The 24049-nt window shown below is 37.5% G+C and overlaps 1 protein-coding gene across 16 annotated transcripts in view; it reads left to right on the top strand.

The window, feature by feature from the left end:
* The window catches only part of TBC1D5 (TBC1 domain family member 5), a 544964-nt gene that overhangs the window by 466640 nt on the left and 54275 nt on the right, over positions 1 to 24049 (top strand). For 14 of the 16 annotated variants that reach the window (XM_077865315.1, XM_077865313.1, XM_077865314.1 and 11 more), the window contains 3 exons: positions 7615 to 7880; positions 12101 to 12166; positions 20545 to 20708. In XM_077865315.1, the coding sequence (XP_077721441.1) occupies positions 7615 to 7880; positions 12101 to 12166; positions 20545 to 20708 (496 nt within the window). The remainder of the gene's footprint in view (positions 1 to 7614; positions 7881 to 12100; positions 12167 to 20544; positions 20709 to 24049) is intronic. The other 2 variants (XM_077865320.1, XM_077865318.1) reach the window with 1 other exon arrangement.

The following is a 24049-nucleotide window of genomic DNA, read 5'->3' as shown; positions in this document are numbered from 1 at the left end:
TATCAGAGAGAGTTGTTAATTCCTAACCAATTTAGATAAACTGATAATACTGTCTCCTAACTAGTCTTGAGTAAATAGGTCTTTCTCCTTTTCTTTTTAAATTTATGCATAATTTGAATCTATAGATCAATTTGAAAAAGAACCGGTACTTTAATATTATTGAATTATCTACTTCATGAACATAGATTATCTTGTTTAGTTAGGTCTTCCAGGTCTCTCAGAGAGACTGAGTCTCTCTCAGTTTTATAGCTTTCAGTATAGAGGTCTTATATATTTTTTTGATTAAGAGAAAATAAATTATTTCTTTTCTGTATCAAATCTATTCCCTCTTATGTCTGTATTTTTTTAATGTAACTATTTCGTTGGACTTTTCCATGGACTCCCCCCATTTCTTTATATTTACTGACTTCCATATATCCTACCTCAAAACTCTAGTGGGTGATTCTTGTTATTTAATTGTAGCTGCGTGTGATTTTATTTTAATTACGAAGATAATGTAGTGATTCTCAAAGTGAGGGAAGAGAAGAGGTGATGAGGACATTTCAGAATTATATCCTCTTTATTCTGATGCTAGGCCAAAGAATCCCTGACCCTCTGAAGACTTTGGTATCATGAACTGTAGTTACTGATAGGAGAAATTTATCTTTCAGATACATGGGTCAGGAGATAGATCAGTTGAAAACTACCACTCAAGAAACAGAAACCGCAAATAGACAAGTCTTGGGAAGTTTAATGATTTTATACACTGTGATTAATACATAATTGCTTATTATTCCTTATATTAGCTTAGCAAAATATTAATTGTGTACAGAACCAATTAGGTAGGCACCATAGTCTAGCTTATATCCAAACACACCTTAGGCCATCCTTTTTTTCCCCTAACAAGCACTACTCCTCTTGCTTCATATCACACTAACAAAAATTTATCTGCCACCTGCAAAATAGTCATAGCCTCTATAGCTGAAACGAACAAGCATTTTACCTAAAAGCCTGACTCCTAAGGAATAAGTAATAGCAAACTAACTTTTATCATTTTGTTTCATTTTTTTAAAGATTTTATTTATTCATAAGAATAAATGTCAGAGAGAGAGGCAGAGAGAGAAGCAGGCTCCACACAGGGAGCCTGATGTTGGACTTGATCCCAGCACTCTGGGTTCACGCTCTGAGCTGAAGGCAGACGTTCAACCACTGAGCCACGTAGGTGTCCCAAGCCACTCAGGCGTCCCTATCATTTTGTTTTAGTAAAGACCTATAAAATCTAGAGTTCCTTGAGATGTGGAGATTGTTTGTTTTCTAAGATAATAGAAAACTCACAATATGGCAAACAAATTTAAAATTACAAATAGATGTCTTTCATTGAAGCAAATTTGCTACTCTCAACTTTAAAGATAAAAAATTCAGAAAGGCCGAAACCAATTCGTTTTATAGAATTTGAAGCCTTCAGCTCAGAGGAGTTTTAAGCAGAAGTACATCATAAATGTTAGCTCAGGTGTTAGAATCATCTTGAAAAGTACTATGTTGCAACCCTGACAACTGTTTTTGAATTTCCAAAAAAAATACTGATGTCCATAAACATGAAAGAAATAAATATGAACTGTAATCCATTGAGGGTAGGTCAATAATGTCGATTTCTAGAAAAATGACAGAGTTGTGAAGAATGTTATTCCTATCCAAGAACTCTTTGCACTTAAGAAAATAATTTTTAAAAAATTCTATGGCTTTATGGTGGAAAAAATGTATAGGTAGAGTGAGGTGAGAAAATGATAGAAAAGGAGACTATAATACAGAAAAGGGAGAGGGAGGAAGAATAGAGAAAAACAGAAGGATGATAAACATGGAGGAGGAAGGAGGGGCAAAAAGAACAGGGTAGAAAAGAAAAATGGAGATAAGGAGGTAGGGCAAACTGATATGCCCCTAATTTTGGAGGTGAGGTTTGGTCTATATTCCTCAAGGGCCCAGACTCCTGTACAGGCCTTTCATTTGGTCCTGTCATTTCAACAGTAAATTGAATGTAATGCAGAAGCCATTTGGCACTGCCGGTTGTAAACTCATAGAACTGAAAAGGGCCTTTCATCTAACCCTGTCTCACCCAGGCCAGGATGATGAAGCCTGTGTGTCTGAAGGTGATTTTCCCATCTCTTCTACAGTTCCAGAATTGGAGCACTTACTATTTTAAATAGAGCCTGTTAAATCATTAGAAAGGATTTCTTTTAGAACTGTTTCCTGTAACTTTTATAACTCATTTCATTTTCATAAAGGACTGCTTTCCCCTTGGCAGCTCTCATGATTATTGTAAGACTTGCTCCCCAGCTTTTTAAGCCATTCTTCTTCCAGCATAATTTTCATACCTCCCCACTGTTCTGCTCCATTTTATAAACACACATCTCAATTCTGCCATAAATTAATGCCTTGCCAAAAGCTGTCTGCCATAACTCTACAGTTAGCTTCTGCAGTGTAGGCACTCACCTATTATTTCTAGTCACATGTTTATATTTACTATTAAAGATAGTATATATTTACTATACAGTTACCATATTTACTTTTGAAGGATAATTTTACAGGGTACAGAATTCTAGGCTGGCGAGTTTTTTTCTCTCAAAATTTTAGATATTTCTTTCTTCTTGCATGCATGGTTTCTAAGAAGTTGGTTATCTTTGCTCTTGCATATAGGTAAGATTTTTTTTTTCTCCTGGTTTTTTTCAAGATTTATTTCTTTATCTGTGATTTTCTGTAGTTTAAAAATGATATGACTAAGTATATTTTTCTTGGCATTTACCCTGCCTGGTGTTCTCTGAGCCTTCTGGGTCTGTGGTTTGGTGTCTGTTTTCCAGTTGGTGGTTTCTACAATCCTTTTGAAAAATTAGAACATTTCCCCCACTTCCAGTCTTTTGATATTTCCATTTTTATCCAACAAAACAAAATGGGTGTTTTATTTAAACACAAACCCAGCCATCTGAAATTTTAAAATGTACCTAAGTAACAATTGAACCAATGGACTACTTAGAAAATGTGTGGGAAAAACATTGATGTTATTGCTATAATCAGAGGCAAATGTATAGCTTTAAATGCTTTTATTGGAAAAGAGAGGGAATGAATGAGAGAATGAGTGGATGAATGAATGAATGAACCAAGAATTTGACCTTTGGAAACATAGAAAGTTAATAACAAGAAAAATATAAATCAGAATATAGAGAAAAATAATTACAGATAAATTGAAAACTCTGACAAAAATACAAACAAGCATATAACAAAATTTTTTTTGCAAAAGGAGTAAAATATTATATATTTAATATCAGACCTAAAAAATAAACCCATAGATAGAAAGGAAAAAGCCTAGGGTGGTGTCAAAGTTTGGATATTAGAAGAATAAAATCTCCACAATTGTGGAAAGTTATTACAAGGTGGTCATGTGATAATGGTTTGGTTTTTTGGGTTGTTTTTTTTTAAGCTTTATAAAAGTTTTAGAAGTTGAATAAAAACAGCTCATGGCTGTAGCAGTTAAGGCATTGGAAACGCTAGAAGCTCTGGTTAGAAAGCCAGGCTGCAAGGGATCAGTTGGGTAGGAAGAGGCAGCAAGAGTCACTCATTTTTAGATTTTTAGAAACTGAACCAAAGGGGCCCAACAGTGAACCTAGGTTGGGTTCTGATGCAATCGGTTTTTTGTTTGTTGTTTGTTTGTTTTTTAAAGATTTTATTTATTTATTCATAAGAGACTACACAGAGAGAGCAAGAACGGCAGAGACATGGGCAGAGGGAGAAGCAGGCTCCATGCAGGGAGCCCGATGTGGGACTCGATCCCGGGACTCCAGGATCACACCCTGAGCCAAAGGCAGGCGCTAAACCTCTGAGCCACCCAGGGATCCCTTGATACAAGTGTTTTGAAGATTCTTGAATCTTGAGAAAAGTGCCCCATTGCTAAATACGGTTGTGCCAAAAGTAAGGTCTTGATAACAATCTCAAAACAATCCCTCCCATTTGGTACTATTTTTATTGTTATTTAATAATAGTATGTATTAGTAATAATGAAAGATTTTGATGATACAAAATTATTCATTAGATTTATTTAATGTCTTGTTAACTCCAGAGTCCTCTATTTATTTCAATACTGTTTACACATTGCACTCCATTGTTAATCCAACCCAGTACTCGATGTCCATCGGATCTCTGACAACTGCATTAATTTTCATTAATTTAGCACACATTACATAATAGCCAATCATAATTGTGGCAAATTGATTAGGAATTCTTTTTTTTTTAATTTTTTTTTAATTTTTATTTATTTATGATAGTCACAGAGAGAGAGAGAGGCAGAGACACAGGCAGAGAGAGAAGCAGGCTCCATGCACCGGGAGCCCGACGTGGGATTCGATCCCGGGTCTCCAGGATCGCGCCCTGGGCCAAAGGCAGGCGCCAAACCGCTGCGCCACCCAGGGATCCCAGGAATTCTTATAAAGAATGCCGCTACTGACATTTAAGATCTGTGTTAGCTATCTTTGGCCAAAAAAATTGTCATCTAGCAGAGAAAAACTATAGACAGCATACTTTCCCCAGAAGTATATGGTTTACAGTTGTTTATATCTGAAAAGATATAGAGTCATCTTCAGTAGTTGTTTTGAAAAGAAAATATTTTTCTGGAAGCAATGGGTAGTGGATGAGAGGGAAGCTGGTTGGAAACAAAAAATATTCAAAAAAGGAAAACAGTGTTCATCCCCTTTTAAGAGCTATTCAGATGAAAAATTGCTCGGCATGAGCTTGATCTATATGTTTTTTCGTGGTTATTAGTAGCAATGAAGATGCATTAACCATATTCTCTTGATAATGCTTCAGCAGTTTCTTAGTACTTTTATCAACATATAAATTTCACAACTGGCAGTGTGGGAATTTGACTAGTACATTTTTGTTTATAAAAAAGGGTAACAACATTATAACTTCTTCATATCTGTGAATTATGAATCTTGACTTGCAAACAAGTAAAACTAAAATGTAGTAGAACTTCAATATCATGATAGCTCTTCTTCCTACTGCCATGCAGAAGAAATAGGAATGCATGCAGGCTGCTGAGTAGAATACAATGCCAGAGGTGAATGCCTTCTTAATCCACAATTTATGAGTTCTTTTCATTTCATTCATTCTTTTTTCAATAAACTTGTATGAGTGCCTTCTCTGTTGCAAGCTGTAGTGTCTGTAAATTGAGAATGCTGTACTTCATTAGGAAGCAGCTGGAAACTGGAAGTAAGTGGTGCATAATCACTATATATCCTTATCTCCATTAAGAAACATTAATTTTAATAATTTTTGGAAGGGCCTTAAATAGTTCAGTTCTTTAAAGATAAAACATGATGCAAAAAATCATTTGAAAAATGATTTTTTCACATTTCATTGAGTTGTAAATGAATAGATCTTTCTCTCATAAAACTGAATTCCAGGTTTTAAATTTGCCTTGTCTCCAAAGTAATGTCAGTCTCAAATACCTAGCCTGTAATATTAGCTAGTACCATTAGAGAAAAACTTTATGAAAGAAAGAAGCATAGTGTTCTTTTTATTAAAGAACTGTGGATCAGTTCCATCTTAGAGCCATATCTAGCAATGCCAAGGATACAGCTGTTATATAAGGTATAGGAGAATTACTGCATAAGAGCTGCTAGGGAGATCTGAGAGAAGGAAATGATAGTAAAATTCAAGTTAACTCCAATCAAGTAAACGCATTCCTCAGACTTGATTTTCAGTTTGTCCTTTTCTGGGGGAAAAAAGGAAGAAAAAGAAGAAGCAAAATATGAGAAAATAAGCTTCTGATAATGATGGGGCAATATAAATACAAACTTTGGTATTGTCATGGAATTGGACTGCCTTCTACAACTAAAATAATTTATAATCATAACTGGTATTCAAGATAATATCCCTGAGATATTTCAAGATGATGAATCATCTGGGAGGTAATCATGCAGTAGTCCTTCCATAGTCATGTTTACGTGGTATCCTCCATTTGCCACAGGTGCTGGCCAACCATGGCAGCCGAGTGAGGAAGTGTGTGACAGGAGAGGTGGTTAAGGGAGGTCACTGCTGTTGAGGGTAGGATAAAATAAGAGTGGGCCGTTGTCTCTGCAACATTGAGATCACTGGGGACTTGGCGGAGTGGTTTCTGAGCAATGGCAAGAAGACCACAACCAGGTCATAGTTGGCCTAGGACTGAAGGACCAGAAGTAGCACATAAGACAGCTTTTTGAAAAAAATATGTTGTGAGGAGGGAGAGAAGTGGGACAGTGACTCGAAAGGAATGAGAGAGGGATCCCTGGGTGGTGCAGCGGTTTAGCGCCTGCCTTTGGCCCAGGGCGCGATCCTGGAGACCCGGGATCGAATCCCACATCAGGCTCCCGGTGCATGGAGCCTGCTTCTCCCTCTGCCTGTGTCTCTGCCTCTCCCTCTGCCTGTGTCTCTGCCTCTCTCTCTCTCTCTCTCTCTTTCTCTCTCTCTGTGACTATCATAAATAAATAAAATAAATAAAAAATTAAAAAAAAAAAGAATGAGAGTTCAAAGGCTAAGTTTGCATGGGTATGTCCATGCATGTATATGCACAAGCTCAAGACACACACACGCACCATGGTTGTATGCTAATGGGAATACACATAAAGAAGGAGAAAATGATGATGCAGGAGAGGGAGGGGCCAGAGCAGCAGTCTCAAAAGGACAGAGGATGGGATCCAGGGCTATGGCTAGGAGTAGAGACTCTTCACTGTAAAGTAGAAAGACAGACTACAGGTAGATGCAGCTGCCTTTTAACAAATATCTATAAAGCACCTGTTACGTGGTAGTCAATGGCAGTATATAGCAGAGAGACAAAAATCCTGTCTTATGAAATTTTCAAACAGGGATTGGAGGAGATGGTCAATAATAACCAATCAAGTAAAATATGTAGTACATCAGATGATTCAAAGTGCCATCAAGGAAAGTAAAGCAGGGTGGTGGGGTAGGGCCTATGGACAGCCAGGGCTGGTCAGAGTGCTGAAGGTGGATTACAATTCCCCGGTACTGGGCAACTCTAGGTAATTTTGATTGAATTGATCTCGTGACTCTTAGACACATTTATTTTTCAAAATCAGATTAAATTTGGCCTGATACCCACACACTAGGGCTTGTGAGAAGTCTACTGTCCACTCCATTTCATACATGCCGCCTTCTGTGAGTACCTCAAGGCGGGCCCAGCCCTGTACCTCTTCTTTAGAATCCTCATCACAGGTTTTAGCTTTGCTTTATTAAAGTGATGATTTCATATATTCCTTCCCTATAAGACTGGAAACTTTAAGAGAATAACTATGTCCTGGACAGTTGTATTCCTAGAACCTAACACAGTGTTAGCACAACATAGGTCCCATTCATTGAATAAATGAATGAAAAGTAAAAAGACTATTTTCCATAAGCCACCTCTTGAAGAATTTTGTTGTTTTAGTATATTATGATCTCTTTTGAGTTCTCACTTTTCATTTTGTATAGCTGATCTAGTAAATGGCCTTTTTCAAAGCAGGTGATTTATGTTTTTATACAAATGAATATGTGAAATAGAGTTGTCCTCTAACTTAAGTGATGTTTCTCTACCTTTTTTTTTTTTTTTTCTTACAGGACCAATGCCAAAGGTGCTCCTCTGAATATAAATAAGGTCTCTAATAGCCTGATTAATTTTGGAAGAAAGTTGATTTCTCCAGCAATGACCACCCCAAGCAGTGCAAGTGGCCCTGTACCAGCAGGTGGTGGTGGCAGCTCTTCCACTACTGTGGTCTCCACCAGGACCTTAGCAGAGGTCCCCAGGCATCATTTGCAACAACAGCAGCAGCAACAACAGCAGAGACTGATGAAGTCAGAAAGCATGCCTGTGCAATTGAACAAAGGTAAGGGAAAAATACCAATAAATCTGAAGAAAACACTTGCAGTGTAACCTGGGATTTCCTCACCTGTCTTTGAGGAACCAACCTCCTAGAGACAGAAATCAATGCAAAACTTAATTGTAAAAAATCTGTTGTGTTAGATCCTTTTTAAGTTGGAATATCAGATACTATATTGTTCTTTTTTTTTTTTTTTTTATATTGTTCTTAATAACATTTTTTGAAGTAATTTGTTCAGGTATTTCTTTAACATTTCAATCCTAATGTATTTGCATTTGAGTCCTGTGGACGCCTGTAGTGTGTGGCACAAACTATCACAACACAGAACTTGAAAGCGGTTAACTGTGATCCTGCTAACTCTTGTATGATGGTGCTTCTGGCTAGAAGAGAATTGGAAATGGGAAGTTCCAACAGCATGGGCTTTCGTAGTTGTAGCATTTCTCCATGCCATGCCATTGGATATTGGCAGAAGCGTGCCCCTAGGCTTGCAGCCACTCATCTATCTGCTTTACCCCAGAGGAGGATCAGACCCTTGTAGGGGCAAGCGGTAGGGAAGAAAAGCTAAACAGAACCACAGGCGGCCAAAGTCTGTGAGTCCCTGCACTAAGATTTAGGTCTGTAGGTCAGAGCAGAGAGACGTGGGAGATTGTGTCATCCAGAGCTGTCGTTTGAGGAGTGAGGGCTATGTTGGCAGTGCTGAGAGTGGCCATTGCTGCCCAGCCTCACCTAAGCACATTTTGTGTGTCATAGCCTTTGCGGTACTTCATTTCCCACATGTATTTTACTCATAAGAGAGCCCTTCAAGTTCTTAGAACATTTATGATCCTATTTTCCCCAATTTGCAGAGACCTATATATTAAGTACCCCTATTCATAGCAGATTAGAAACAGCTGCATTTATTTTTAGTGGTGGGACTCTGCTATCTATACTATAGAAGCAAGAAATAGTAACATCATGGCAGAAAATCTACAAAATTCAATCCTAAGACCCCACAAAGCAGAGAGTCTGTGGCTATTTAGTGTCAGCACAAATACCCTGACCCATGCCTCATTCATGTCTTAAAGGGACCCTTGTTGTAGCCATGTTCAGTCACTGGTGTTGATAATAACCATATTAATATTAGATTGGTAAAAAGACCTCAAACCATATTTCATATACTCTGTGTAAGAAGATTGCATCCAAAACTATTAATTTTAAATTCTTGGCATTTAAACTGATAAGCTTAAATTAAATGGACTTTATTCCTCAATGGTGCAAATAATGAGTATTATTCAATAACAAGCGTACCTTTATTATCCCATTCCATGGTGTTCTCTATCAATACCTATATGAAGTATTAGACTGTATATAGTTAGTATATAAGTTTCAGTAGAATATTCAGTTTGCCTTACACAAGAATATCTCATTTAAAACTACATTCTTTTCTTTTTAATGTAAAGTTATCACACATGACTTAAAGAAAAGAGGACTTCAAATCACTAACACATTGTAAATATATTTTAATGCCAGGAGACATGCCCACTTTCAGAATGGAAATGAATGTTATTTTATATATTTCTTAATGTACTGTTTTATTGTTCTAACCAAATGTGATTTCAGTATTGCTTTGATAACAAACCATAGTCAGTAGTAATTCTAACTGATGGCAGGCAAATGAGTCAGAGAATCTCTTAATGCTATAGCTTAAATTTTCTGAGGAACCAAGCCAAATGACAGTACAAGTATAAAGTTGTATCTCTAAGGAAATGTCAAGTATTAATATCACAGTAAGTGAGAAAGGAAGTGCATGAGGATGGAACAATTGATGAAAACGAAGTCCCCAGTTGAAAGGAGACAGCAGAGCACTTAAGCAAAGTATTTGGAACATGAGTATCACTAGGGCATTTTGTAACTGATCCCTGTGCTGAGAGAAAGTCTCCTTGTTTGGCAACTCTTCTTTTTATTTCTGGTTCATTCTTCTCATGTCAATCATGAAAAGCTTGTCTACCTTCATCTCAAGGATAACTGTTCCTGCTAATGCCCCTCCCTGCATTAAAGTTTGAATGAAACAGAGTAAAAGGCAAAAAGAACAGTTGGCACAAGTAGAAGTCAGTGTAGGCTGCTGCTCTTCTCTCATTGACTCACTCACAAAATATTTAACTGTAAGCACAGTCCTGAACCATTCTGACCACTTGTTTCCTCACCCTGAAGTAAAAGGTTTGGACTTCTCTCAGGGAAGCCTCCCAGCTCCAAACAGCTATCAAGATGGATTTGTTAACTCTACAAGGAAAAATACTTCTCCAGCATTGGGTCTTTATGCTGGTGTTTCCTACAAGTATCCTGCTGTGCTGTGACAGTGACAAATCTGCAAGTGCATCACCTGATCCCAGAGATTGGTGAGCACAATCTGTAGCCTGTCGGGAGGCTTGTGTTGGAATGTGGCTTCTGACTGTCTCAGAACACTCTTCTGAGGTTCAAAGGTGCCTACCTGGTGCCTTTGAGGAGAAAGAACATATTAGCCTTTTTAGTGTACTCTGCTGGAAAATTTGGAAGTTGCTTTGAAAAATGATTGTTTCTAAAAATGGAAATAGCTTAGAATAGAATCTTCTTAGGTTAGTTAACTCCTGGTTATTTGTGATTATATAAGGGAATGGTTGTATGGAAAACCCAAAATTCACATGTATGGTGCTGGAAACGCAAACTGTAGTTTATATATGTGTTGGGAGCAGGGTTGTGAAAGAAAGAAGAGGGAGCACAAATGTTCCTCCATAATTTTCTGGTGGTATTTAATATTAAAACAAGTTTTCAATCTCTAAATATACACTAATAGGTGATCCAGAAGCAGCAGAGAAAAGTAGCTGCTTTTTCAATTTCAATTCAAAATAGAATTGAAAATATCCTTCAAATATATTTTTTTTCCTTCAAATATATATAAAGTAGACACTCCATTTATCGGTGAACAGAGAGTTAACGATATTATGAAAATTCAGGAACCTGATAAATTCCACTAAAAGCTGCTTATTGCTGTTTGGAGTATGTACCTATTTATAGATTTTATTTCAGTCACAGGAGATACAGATATGTATGTGAGTGTGTGAGTGTGTGTGTGTGTATCTCAAAATATGTGTACTGTTAATTGATGGGGACAATATGATTACAACCCAGTAATTTCCAGATGAGCTGGCTGTGCTGTCAATTACAATTATAGCAAGTGGTCAAGGCACTGAGGGTGTGATACATAAATCGGAAATTGATTTTTTACTATTGTAAAAGCGACAAAGGAAGGAAGTCTATTAATCCTACATTATCAAATATGGAAAATACAGTATCTTTTAAGAAGGCTTGGTTTTTAGTTTGTTAATTTCAAAGTAGGCTAGGCCTTCAGATGCTGAGAGGCTTATTCTGTTGACAGTGACTGTGCCTGATGTTGAACTTGGTCATCCTGAAGGAAATCTGAGAACAGAAAGTCTTCCTTGTCAATGGGAGTGTACCTCAAGTTCCTCACAGAATTTCCAGTTGTGCTCCTTATCCTTTCTTTCCTGTACTTTTAAAATGCACTCCCTTTCTCCCCATTTCCTTTGAAGTCGAACATTTCTTTTTGAGCATTTACCATAGGTCCAATTTGTGAATGAAATCTTGCCTATAATAAGTATATCAAGTTTAAAGGGTGTGCAGTTCACAGATTTATTTTTATATGTTGACATTTGTAAGCACATGTGGTAACTCACTAAATCTTTTCAATACTTTACGATGAAATTAGAGCTTGTTTAGGTATTTATCTTATCATTGAAGAAATTGTTTTCAAGTTTAATTAAAAATAACTTCTGTTACAGGAGAAAATCCGTTTCAAAAGAATGCCTATTTAATAAATGCATATAACTTATTTTTGGGTTAAGAGTTTTTTTAAAGAAAGAAAATGTTATACCACACTACTGTTTCTAGCATAATGAAATCTCAGCAGGATCTTTTGATCGCTCAATTTTTCCTCTGCTTTAGACTAGGGGCAACTTTTTTGTTTTGTTTTGTTTTGTTTTGTTTTGTTGAAAAACACGCACAAAACTTTTTAGGGAACACTTTTTAAAAATTATTGCCTTTAAAAAATACTTTATATTAACTTTTCTGAGATTGTATTTTGTTTTGCTGTACTTTTAGTAATTAGATTGATGAAAGCATTAAGTATGAAAAAAGTAAAGTTGATTTTTTTTTCCTTTTTATGAAATCTAATTATTTTTTCTTATGAAATCCAGGCGATGTAGTTACAGGAAGCGATGCTCAGGTTTCTGTTCCCGTCCAGACTCTAACTGACCTCCAAGGTACAGTTACCATGGCAACGTAGTTTATCTCTTTGCCTGCAGTATTCTCATTGCCTACTCCAAAATTCCATTTTTCTTTTTGCCCACCCTCCATTCATACTCTTGATCAGTTCACTACCATTGTTCAGCCACTGAGTGGCACTGTTGTTCAGAACAAAAGTCCCCTCTCATGTCATCTGGTGATGCCAAATCTGGCTGTGATGTGGGTTTTCTATGAAGTTTGCACCAGTCTCTTTCCTTTCAAAATACGGTCACTCTATATTTTGTGGTTATTTTAACACTACATTTTATTTGGAAGGTCAGACTGAGGTGTTCTTTTTGTTGCATAGGTGCTCTGTGACAGTATTTAACAAATCAATTCTAAGAGATGCCTTACATGCTATTCGTATGCATGTTATTAATTAGCCAGAAATACTTACTATATTTTACCTAAAAGAATTACAACTTGACTTTGAAAGAATTGTTTAAATACAAGCTTTGTATTTAAAAAAAAAAAGTACAGGCTTTGTATTATGAATCATATTAACAGAATCAAAGTCCAGTGCGACAGATCTGTGTATAGTAATTGGCAATGATTTAAAATAAAAAGATCACATTTAGATACCATACCATTTGTTAAAAATCTAGACAAAAGGTTTCAGGAGTACAAAATAATAGTAATTCAATTGAGCACCTCCTGTGTACATTTTTAAATGTATAAATATTAAAGTTGCTGCATTAATCTTCTATTATATAATCTTTCAGATAAATATGTTATAGAGAGCATTTCTGTATTAAGGGGAAGTCTAGACTAAGAATTTCCCATTCAAATTCAGATTTAAAAGATAGCAGTATTAATTAAAATTCACAACCACACTTTCCTTAATTTAAAATATTCACATAATATAATCATGCTACTAGTATTAAAATACTGTTCTAGGGACACATGGGTGGCTCAGTCAGGTAAGTGTCTGTCTTCAGCTCAGGTCATGATCCCAGGGTTCTGGGATCAAGCCCTCTGTTGGGCTCCCTGCTCAGCAAGGAGTCTGCTCCCCCCTCCTACTTGTGCCTTTGCTTGCACATGCGTGCTCTCTCTCTCTCTCAAATAAAATGAATGAGATCTTTTTTAAAAAATAAAAAACTAGTAATGATATCTTCATAATATCTGTGCTTTTTAATAAATTAACAGAAAATAATACATTGTGATTAGGAGGATGAGTGGTATATTGGCTTAACTTCTTTAAAAAAAAATACTGTGGGGCAGCCCAGGTGGCTCAGCCGTTCAGCACTGCCTTCAGCCCAGGGCCTAATCTTGGAGACCTGGGACCAAGTTCCACCTCAGGCTCCCTGCATGGAGTCTGCTTCTCCCTCTGCCTCTCTGCCTCTCTCTCTCTGTGTCTCTCATGAATAAATAAATAAAATCCTTTAAAAAATACTGTGGCAATAGAAGCATGTGATCTTTCTTCTATATAGAGTTATTTTTCACAGGTACTGTTTCTGGCTATATTCAGGTAATTGAGCCTGAATATTCAGGTAGTTGACCTTTAAGGGTTTTTTGAGCCTGAGAATTCGATGAAGAGCTGCTGTTTACTCTTTTGCTGTCTAAGAGATCTATATAATAAAGGGATACATTAGGGTAGACAAAAGAAAAGACAATCTCCAGATGATTTCTCTTAAATCTTGTCCGTTATTATGCTTAAATGAATATTACTGTGATCATCTGATAAGAATTCACAGGACTTCAATTTGCTTCCTAAAATTAAAATCTGAGTTCCCCAAGGAGTGCCTGGGTGGCTCAATTGGTTTAGTGTCTGCCTTTGGCTTAGGTCATGATCTTAGGGTCTTGAGATCCAGCCCCATGTTGTGCTCGCTGCTCAGCCAGGAGTCTGTCTCTCCTTCTGCCTCTCTACCTGTGCAAACAAATAAAAAATCTTTAAAAAAATCTGAGCCCCCTCCCCAGGCAACTTTTAATGGTTTTTTGGCATCTCAGTTTGCTAACTTTTAAAAGTTAGTTTACTACAAAGTAGATCTTTGGTTATGGAATCTCAGTTTATATCTATGGAAGGAGAAAGCTAAAGACTGGCTTACTCTGACTTATGCTTCTCTGCTCTTGCTCCATCCATTTTTTTTCCTACAGACCAGAGCCACAGGAACAATTGCTTTTATAATAACATCTTAAAGAGGGATGTTATATTTTTTTGTTCAGATCACTTGTGTCATATAGGTAGAATCATCTTATTCATTTATTCACCAGGCATTTTTTGGTGCTTACTGTGTGCCAGACTCTATTCTCATTGGTCCCTGGTTTTCCTTTCAGCATTCTCAGGTTGCTTGGGCCTCAGCCTGTGCATTAGATGGCCCAGGCAGGCATACTGTCAGGAACCACCTCTTTTTCTAGATACCCAGTTCAGAATTCCTCCTGCCTGCCATGCCTGACAGAGATTGTATCAGCCTGATAGGGAAGGCTCCAGCTGCTTTATGAGTCATGAAGCCCAAGTAAAAAGTTTCAATCTGTGGTGATAATTGTGACAATGATGATAAGAAAATGAGACAATACCTCTCTAATTTGGAGAAGTCACTCTGTGTTTTCCTCAATACACTTCCTGCAGAGTGTCAGAAAGGAAGGGGAAGTAAAAGTCAACCAAAATAGTTAGTAGTGGCAACAAAAAACTTTCTAACAATCTATGCTTAATAGGACCAGCAATATCAAAAGTTGGGAGAACTTCATCAGGGGTACCACACCCGTTATAGCCTCCCGTTATAATATTTTAAGAGTAGATAGACTTGTAAGGGAAATAAAACTATCATTTAGACTCCAGTATCTTTTTTTCAAAGTAATGGAGTATATTTCAAGAAATGAAGTAAATATCAATACTTCCAGTGATTCTTTGATTATATTTTTTCATGAGATTATGTATTTGTATCTTTCCTTTTAAACGTAAAATTGTATAGGCTTTTTTTTTTTTTTTAAGAAAAACACTGACAATAAAATGAAAACCTACAATTTAAGTCAATAAATAGTTTTTGGAAATTATTGGAAAGTTCCATTTTACATCTCAGTGCCAGGTTGTTGTCATAAAATATGTGCCAAAAGGAGAATTTTTTTTTTAAAGACTTAAAGAGATTTTTGAAAATTGTTTTTGGAAATTGCCCACCTACCCCAGGAACTTTTTTTTCAAGAGATATTTAAGAATCACAAAGCTTTAAAATATGGGTACACACATACCACACACATACATATACATGTATATGCACACACAGATATTACTTCCAAAGAGAATTTAGAATTTCCAACAACAGAAGTATATAAGTATTATCACTTAATGGACCATTAGGAAAGAAATTTAGATTTCTTAATTTATTGCCATAAGCGTTTTTAATATTTATACTTGTGTATACCTATTTATGTTGCAGATATGAATATACATATATACCTGCACACAAAAATATCATTGTATAACATTTGTCAGGTTGTTTTAAAAAGAAAAAAAGAAAAAGGTCAAAACTCTCCATACCCCCAGATAAACACTGCTGACATTCTTTTTCTTTTTTTTTTTGAGAGACAGAGAGAGAAAAGGGAAGAGGTACAGGGAAGAGGGCGCAAGAGAGAATCCCGTGCAAGCTACATGCCATCCCCAGCGTGGAGCCCCACACGAGGCTCCATCTCACAACCCTGAGATCATGACCTGAGCTGAAATCAAGAGTCAGGAGTTTAACCAACTGAGCTACCCAGGCACCCCCACTGTTGACACTCTTAAAACTAAAACACATAAAACATTATACCATCTCAATTAAAGCCATTACATAGAAAAAAATCCTCTACTCCTCCCACTTGTTTCTGCCAACCCATTTCCCTAAGGGTAACCATTGTTAGGTTTTTTGTAATTCTTCTAGGAAAAAAAGTATGTTGTAAGTGGAGAAATAACACGTAAGTCACATTAGCACAATAACAGCTCATATGTCTGGAGATGATTCCCCTCTGGACCTTCAAGAACAAAGCACTAACAGAAATGCCCCAGTGCAGATGACAAGCAACAAATTGGTAGAACAACAAAAAGAGAGGCCAAATTAACTAGAGTAAGACATAGTAATGATAAGAAAAAAACAGAAGAAGAGCTATTACAGGAGTGAGAAGAGACACTGAGAAACCAAAAACTATCCTCGTGAATGATCCTATGTTGGCCACTCTGCTTGATGAGAAATGATAGTCGTGAAGCAAGACAAACAGTTCCATTATGTTCTGTCCCTTTACTTTCAAAAGGCCTCATTCCATTCTTCTGTAATTTTAGGTCACATGTACTATAGCCCACCTGGCATAGCCCTTATTAGGGGAGCAGGGTGGTACAGTTTTACCCAGCATGGACTCTGGAGTTGTGTCTGGGTTTGAATTCTGCCCCCATCACTGCCTTGCTGGATGACCTAAGGGAATCACATACCCTCATATCTGGGAAGAGAAAAAATAAAAAATAAAAAAAGAACAGCTGCTTTAAGGCTGGTTATTGAAAGTTACCACAGCACCTGTCCCACAGTAAGGACTCAAGAGTGCTATCTGCTCAGGTGGTAGTGGTGATGATGATGGCCCTATTATGTGTTTTTTTCAAATACCTCTGGGTTTTAGAATCAGATTAAGAAAGAACCAACTCAGCATCTCTATCTTTTCTTTTTTAATAATTACTTCTGATATTCTGTAACCACATGTTTGCATGTGGGAACATCCAGCAGTGCTTAGACTCTCTGGTCAAGCTCTATTCCAGGGGCTTCAGATAGTTTGCTTCCATTCACTGTCATGTGACACCAAGATCTATATTTTTAATGTGTAAACATCAGTCTTCTTGCTGTCTGTCATTCAAGTCTGTGAAGTAACAAAATATCACCAGAGAGGGGCCAGATATATCTCATTTTCTCCTGGAGCATTGAGAAAAGTCAAGGTGATCCCCTTTCTGTGGTCATAGCACTGGATTTGCCAGGCCTTTGTCTTTGGGCGTCCCGTGTCCAACTCCTCCAGCCGGTCTCAGATTTACAGGGGTTCTACCCGTCTTTTTAGGAATATGCCCCAGCCCCTCTTCCTATTTCCCATCGAGTTAAATAAGAAGAAAATCACAAAAATATTATTCATGACACTCCATAAATATTTCCTCCCCTTCCCTCTTTCCTCCTTCCCAGCCACTCTGTGGTGAAGGCTCTTCATGATGCCTTTGAAGCCCATTCAGTCAGCTTGGGCTCTTGACAAATAGCCTCCACTGACATGTAGCACATGGGACACAAAACTTTTATTGAATGTTTCAGAGAGGAAAATAAAATGAAGGAAAGATTTAATAGACCTAGACACACCCATATTTAGTCCAGATAGCACCTTTGTGCACTTTAGAGAAAGCTACTCAGATGCAGCTCACACCAGGGCATATGCATCTTAACAAGCAGAGCAGTAGAGGAGGTCCTGGATTCCAGCCATCCCACAAGGCAGTCTTCTGTATGTCACATGTGGCAGTCCTGTGCTTAGAGCTAGCACTAAAGTCTGTGGGAGGTGCAGCCAACGTAAGAATAGTCCTAATGAGAGAGAGGGCTAGCAAATCTGCAACCTGCTATATTTATGTTAAACTCTCTCTGCTCTAGATTTGGAAGCCACCACTGTGCTAGTAATGGTTCGTGTCTACTGCGTACTTAGCATATTGTCTCATATGCTCAGCCACACTGAGCCTTTTATGCACGTCACCCACTTGGAATGCAAAGCATGTATGAGGTAGCTGTCTCATGTATAGATGGTCAGTGAATTGTTCAAGGCCCCACAACTAGATATCCACTAGACTTAGACTCAAGCTTAGGTGCAGCAGAGCCAGCAGGTACTGGTTTGAGGCATTCTGCTTTGTAAACATCTTTGAAATCTATCACATGATGGTCCTTCGGTTAAGCCCTTATAATCTCTTGTATGGGCAGGTACGGGAGATGCCTGACTCAACCAAGCTCCTATAATCCTCATGATACTTTCCTCCTTAAAATGTAGTATCTCCCATCACCTACAGACAAGAGCAAGTCCAGACAGACCCCTTAGCATGAGAACAAAGTCCTCTTCGTGATCTCCCTGGCCCTATTTAGGTCCTCATCTTCCCCTTTTTTCTGCCTTCTCCAAGGACTGGATGACCAAGAGGGAAAATAAGCTCACATTTAGGGTGCCAGCAACTTTCAGAAAGAATTTATTTGATTCTCTCCTTCCCCCAGAAAGCCATTAAAATAATCATCAAATGAAAAAGAAGCATTCTGTTGGACTTAAGCTTATTTTACACTAGTATTGGTGTCATTTTCAAGTACATATGGATGGCAGGAAGCTCCAAGGGATTCAGTTAGGCTCTGATAGAGCTAGATGTTCCCAGTAGCATTTACTAATTGCCTTGATAAATGCTGCATTCTCTGCCAAAAATGACCCTTCCTGAGCTGCCACCACCACCACCACTACCACCACCACCACCACCTGCTCTTCAGGTTTTAAGATGGGGCACACACCTCTCATTGCCTAAAACAAGATCAGATATTCCCTCTTTTGCGCTTCCAGAATACTGTTGTTGACACTTCTTGTTTGTATCACCTGGGATTTTAGGTTAGTTAGTATACATACAAGTCTCTATTTCCCTTGGACTGCTATTTTAGGAGCTTTTTAAGAGTTCCTGTTGTGGTCATCCCTCATCATTAGTGCTGGACAGAGTTTCTGTAGGCATTTCATAAGATCCATCTGCATGAGGCTTGTTCCCTAGTTGGTTATGAATGAAAGAATATGTGCATGCCTGAGGTGGCCAAAGAATTTTATCTTTATTTAGTATATTTTAAAATGCCTGCAATCTAAAATAATTCTAAATAATTGTCATGAGTCAGAATTTCTGAGAAATAAAATGAGACAAAGACTTCTGGGTCTGTTGGGGAAGGAAGCTGTTGCGGTGGGCGTGTGCCATCAAGGTCAGTATCTGGGGAATGAAAGGAGTAGCGTTGAGCTGAGGGAGGAGTTGAACTGCTTTGCAGTGGCTGCTGAAACCTCTGGGGCTGGGATGGCCCTTCAGAGTCATCCACCTTGGGGCAGGAAAGCCAGCCTTTATCTTCTGCCATCCCCAACCAGTCATTAGTTGGGGGCTAATCCCTGGGGAAGGGACGACCTTAGATAGAGCAGATCTCTTCAGTTGAGGGCTGTTTGCAGAGAGCAATTTCTAAGAACCATCATCAGTCAACAGTACCAGTGGCTGGGAGACTAAATGTCTTTGTCCAGAAGGGGGAACTTGGACAGGGCACCACAATATATTTAAGAATGTGCCTCTGAGAGCAGGTTTTAAGTTTTCATTTCTTTTAACAAAAGAAGTGATTGATGTTTTAAAAGGTTTGTAGAGAGCTTCAGAACCTCTGTACAGCTTCTGGGCTACAAGCTTGTTGAGAATACTGACTCCTTATCCTGGGAGCTGTCCAGGTGAGGCCTGGGTAATGGAATGTTTCATCCACTTGCCCAGTGTGCAATACCAGTGTTGTCCTGTTCTCTGTGTGTGAGGCCTGAAAAGGGCAGGGAAGTCTGATAGTCCTTCTGTCTTAAGGCAAAACTGTTCCTGGTCCCTAGGCTCTTCCTTCCGATCTCCAGAAATACTCCATCATCCCCTTTGGGGACATGTTCTGGTGACTCCATTTTCTTAAGGTCAAAATGTTTGTGTTCCCAAAAGGAACAAAAATGTTAGTAAGCTAATTTCTGTATTGATAAGTACTTTATCAATACTGCCACTAATTTGGGACTTGATAATTCAGAGATAGATTCTAACAGGACCTGACTTAGTTTCATCTCTGAAAAGGTCTTCTGCTAGGCAGAGTAATAGATGCAGGAATCACAGATGCACCTACTCTGATATAAGAACCAGCCTAGAAAGAGGAAGGCCCTGTGAGTCAGCACCTTGTCTCATTTTTACAGATGCTTCTACCATAAGCTGGGGGAGCTATATATCTGTTCTGCAGTTAATAAAAAGGAAAGCTCTCTTGAAAAATTGCTGAAGGACTTAGGTTTTTTTCAATACTAAAGTAATATATAGTATAATAGTTTCTACATACAGTCCCTAAGGATGATTCCTTTAGTGAGGGAAAATCCAGTTATCTAACCTGTGATTTCTAAAAATTCAAACTTTTAGTTTTTTTATATGTGTGCAACACTCGGACTATTGTAGGATAAATTACATGTGAAAATGCATAGGGGCACTTCATTGTTTTAAAAACTTGGCAGCTATTCTGATACATAAAAATGCTTGCATTTAATAACTCCACAGTGTCCCTATGTTGATGTGAACAAAGAAGTATAATAATTGATCCTTTATTAAAGACAGTGAATAAAGTAGCTGAGTGAAAAAGTCCAGTGTTTCATTATTGCCTCTTAATTTTTCTTACAGGACAAAGTTCTAAAACCATCAGTTCCTCCCCAAGCACTGAAAGTTTGCCTGGAGGAAGAGAATTCACTGGCTCTCCACCTTCATCTGCTACTAAAAAAGATTCCTTCTTCAGCAACATCTCCCGTTCCCGCTCACACAGCAAAACTATGGGCAGAAAAGAATCTGTAAGTATTTAAGGACACTTTTTCTTTCATCCTTCAGTTTCCCCTAGCATGCTGCATTTGTTAAAACTTCTTTGGTACTGGGTTTTGTAAAGCTCTTAATTGGTCTATAAACTAAAGCAAAGAATTTCATCAAAATATTTTAATTTTATTATTATAACTTAGTGATATTTTAAGGCCACAGTCTGCATCATACTGGGGGAAAAAAGCAGCATCAGTTTAAAATATGTCGAATCCCAAATCTCAGTCCTTTTGTCTCTGCAAATGCTATTCTGTCAAAGTCTGTGTTATTATTATTTTTTTAATGTAACAAGTAGTGTTATCAAAAAATAGGTTAAGACACTTATAAAACAAACCAAGGTGTATTTTCAGTTTTATTTCATGAAAAGTAAAAATAATTACTTTACCATTTGTTTTAAAGTTATACAAATTACACTTAAATGATGATAAATTGATAGCTGCTCTCTAAGATCCTCTGTGTACATTGTTCAGAAAAATATACATAAAGCATATCAACCACTTTAAAAATCTGGTTGTGTCTAAAATTGTTTTTAAGCCAACTTCACAAAAAATAAAACATTTAATAACCACATCTTAGAGGTAATTCAACATCTAATATTCTAGTATGAAGAATCCATCTGCCCACTGGAAGAAGATGCACATATAACAGGAAAGGATCTAGCTATTACTGAAACAGTTCTAAATTAGAAACAACATCCCTGGGTGGCTCAGTGGTTTAGCGCTTGCCTTTGGCCCAGGGCGTGATCCTGGAGTCCTGGGATCGAGTCCCACGTCAGGCTCCCTGCATGGAGCCTGCTTCTCCCTTTGCCTGTGTCGCTGCCTCTCTCTCTCTCTCTCTGTCTCTGTATCTCTCATGATTGAATAAAAAAAAATTTTTTTTAACGAAAAAACTTTTAAATGCTAAGTCAGCAGTAGGTAAAAACTAAGAAATAACTTGACTTAGATTGTAAAGTCCTCTAGAAGTTCAGGAACTGTAAAGGAGTGAAGTTGGAACTTGCTCTTCAGGAAATAGAAGGATGGGTGAAATAAGTGATTGGGTCAAGGAGGGCACTTGTCTTGATGAATCCTGGGTAATGTATGGAACTGAAACTGCTGAATCACTACATTGTACACCTGAAACTAATATAATACTATATACTAACTGTATTAGAATTAAAACAAAAGAAAAAAAAGGAAGCAATTAGATTCCCTTTCCCACTCTGGCAGCACTCTGGAAAGTGTAAAACAGAATGTCTCTGGACAGAGAGGTCAGGTACATTTTAGTACACCTTACTGAAAAAAGAATGATGAGTATATTTAAATACTAAATCTGAGATCCCCAAGTCTCACCACACTTGCTTCCCAGAATACCAGTATATATATATCCTCTCAGGAAGGAGATTAGAAGAATTTTCTTCACACAAAAGTTATAAATTTTTGTAACAGTCATACAAATATACTGACCTTAGGGGTTCTCCAGGGAAACAGCTGGTTCGCTTTACAGTGAGCCCAACCTTCATAGCTCTGTCCAAACACAGACCTTTCACTTAGTTTTTAGTTCACACTACTTTACATGAGCAAGACAGCCAGGGATCACCAGATAGTTGAGGAAAGCATCCGTTAGTTAAAGACCAGCAAAAGCAAATAGAAAAAAGTAACTGGAAGAAAACAGTTTATGCAGGTGAAGAACACTTTAGAAAAAAAAAATAATAACAACAAAAGCTATTAGAAATCCAAATATGATATTTAAAATGTAGAGCTCAATAGAAGAGTTTGGAATTGATAAAATTGAGGAACTCTCCCAAGAGAACAGAATACAAGACAGAAATGGAAAGGAAGATAGAAAAATGGAAGAAAATTAGAGAACCAACCTAAGAGGTTCAAAACTTGAAAAACGGAAATTCTAGAAAGAAAACAGAAAATGAAAGGAGATAATAAAAAATACAATTAATTAAATGTTCCACTAATGAAAGGCCTGAGTTTTCAGATCAAAAAAGTCCATAGAAAGGCCCACACAAACAAAAATAAACCCACACCCAGATACATCACTGAAAAAGGTCAGAACTCTGAGAACAAAGAGATAATATCCTCCAAACTTGTAGTGTTGAGGGAAAAGAAAGATTTCCAACAAAGGATCAGGAATTAAAATAGCTACGAATTTCTGATAGGAGCACCAGAAGCAAGGCAGTTTGAGAAATACCTTTAAAGTTCTAAGAGAAAGTTACTTCCAGCCTCAACTCAATACCTAGCCAAAGTAATTTAGTGTGAGGTTAGATATTCACGATTCAGATATCCACTTTCAGATATTCACGATTCAAAAAACTCCCACCTTAGAATCTTCTGGAGGATGTGATCTATAAAAACGAGGACATCCCTGAGGATGGGAAAACCTGAGAAAAAGGAAATAAAGCATCCAGAGCAAGACAAAAAGATTCCTCAGAATGATAACACAGGGAGATCCCAACACTAAGCAGAGTACAGCTAATTTAACAGGTCCAGAGAGCAGCAGCCAACTCAAGTTGGAGCAAGTCAGAAGGTTCTACAAAGTTTTCTCCAAAAAGATGCCATTTGGGGAACAACTATTTGAACAAGTTAAGAGATTTAAACTAGGAGAAAGTTGGGGTTTGAATTAATGTTAATTTTATTAACAACTAAGCCATTAAAACGCAGGATGATTTTTAACTCCGAAGAAAAACGGTGTCAGAAAAAGGAAAAAAAGGTTATGATAAGCCTTGTATCTGAGCCATGACTAGAATTTACATAGACATTATACTGAAAGCCTATTGGCTATTAATCTACTCAGAATCCTGGGGGACGACACCTACGTGGCTCAAGTTGAGTATCTGACTCTTGGTTTTGTCTTGGTTTTGGCTCAGGTCATCATCTCTCTGTTGTGTTGAACAGAGCCTTCTTCAGATTCATAGTCTCTCTCATTCTCTCTCTCTCTCTCTCTCAAATAAATGAATAAATAAAATCTTTTAAAGTATCATGATAAAATTCTGTAGAGAAGATGGGGTGTGGGAACTGTGTCTTTGCATGGGGGAGGGTAGTGAGCAGGTGGTATGGTCAGTATAAGTGTGTCATACTCTAGAAAAATCAAGAGATAGCAATATAAGCTAGAGATATTGGGACAAAAAATGGGTAAAAGAATTGAAAGGAGTTCTGTCTGGAGAGCAGGAAGTAGAGGGTGGGGCTGTGTGAACCGTTTTTCATAACAGGCCTTATAGAACCATTTGACTCTTCAAAGTGTTATATATATATATAACTTAGATTAAAAATAATAACTAAAAATCACAACAAAACCAGAATGTATTGGCATAATAAATTAGAAGAGATATCTGCCT

The sequence above is a fragment of the Canis aureus genome, chromosome 22 (assembly GCF_053574225.1).
Source record: "Canis aureus isolate CA01 chromosome 22, VMU_Caureus_v.1.0, whole genome shotgun sequence".
Lineage (NCBI taxonomy): Eukaryota > Metazoa > Chordata > Mammalia > Carnivora > Canidae > Canis > Canis aureus.
This window is presented reverse-complemented; position numbering and strand designations above follow the sequence as displayed.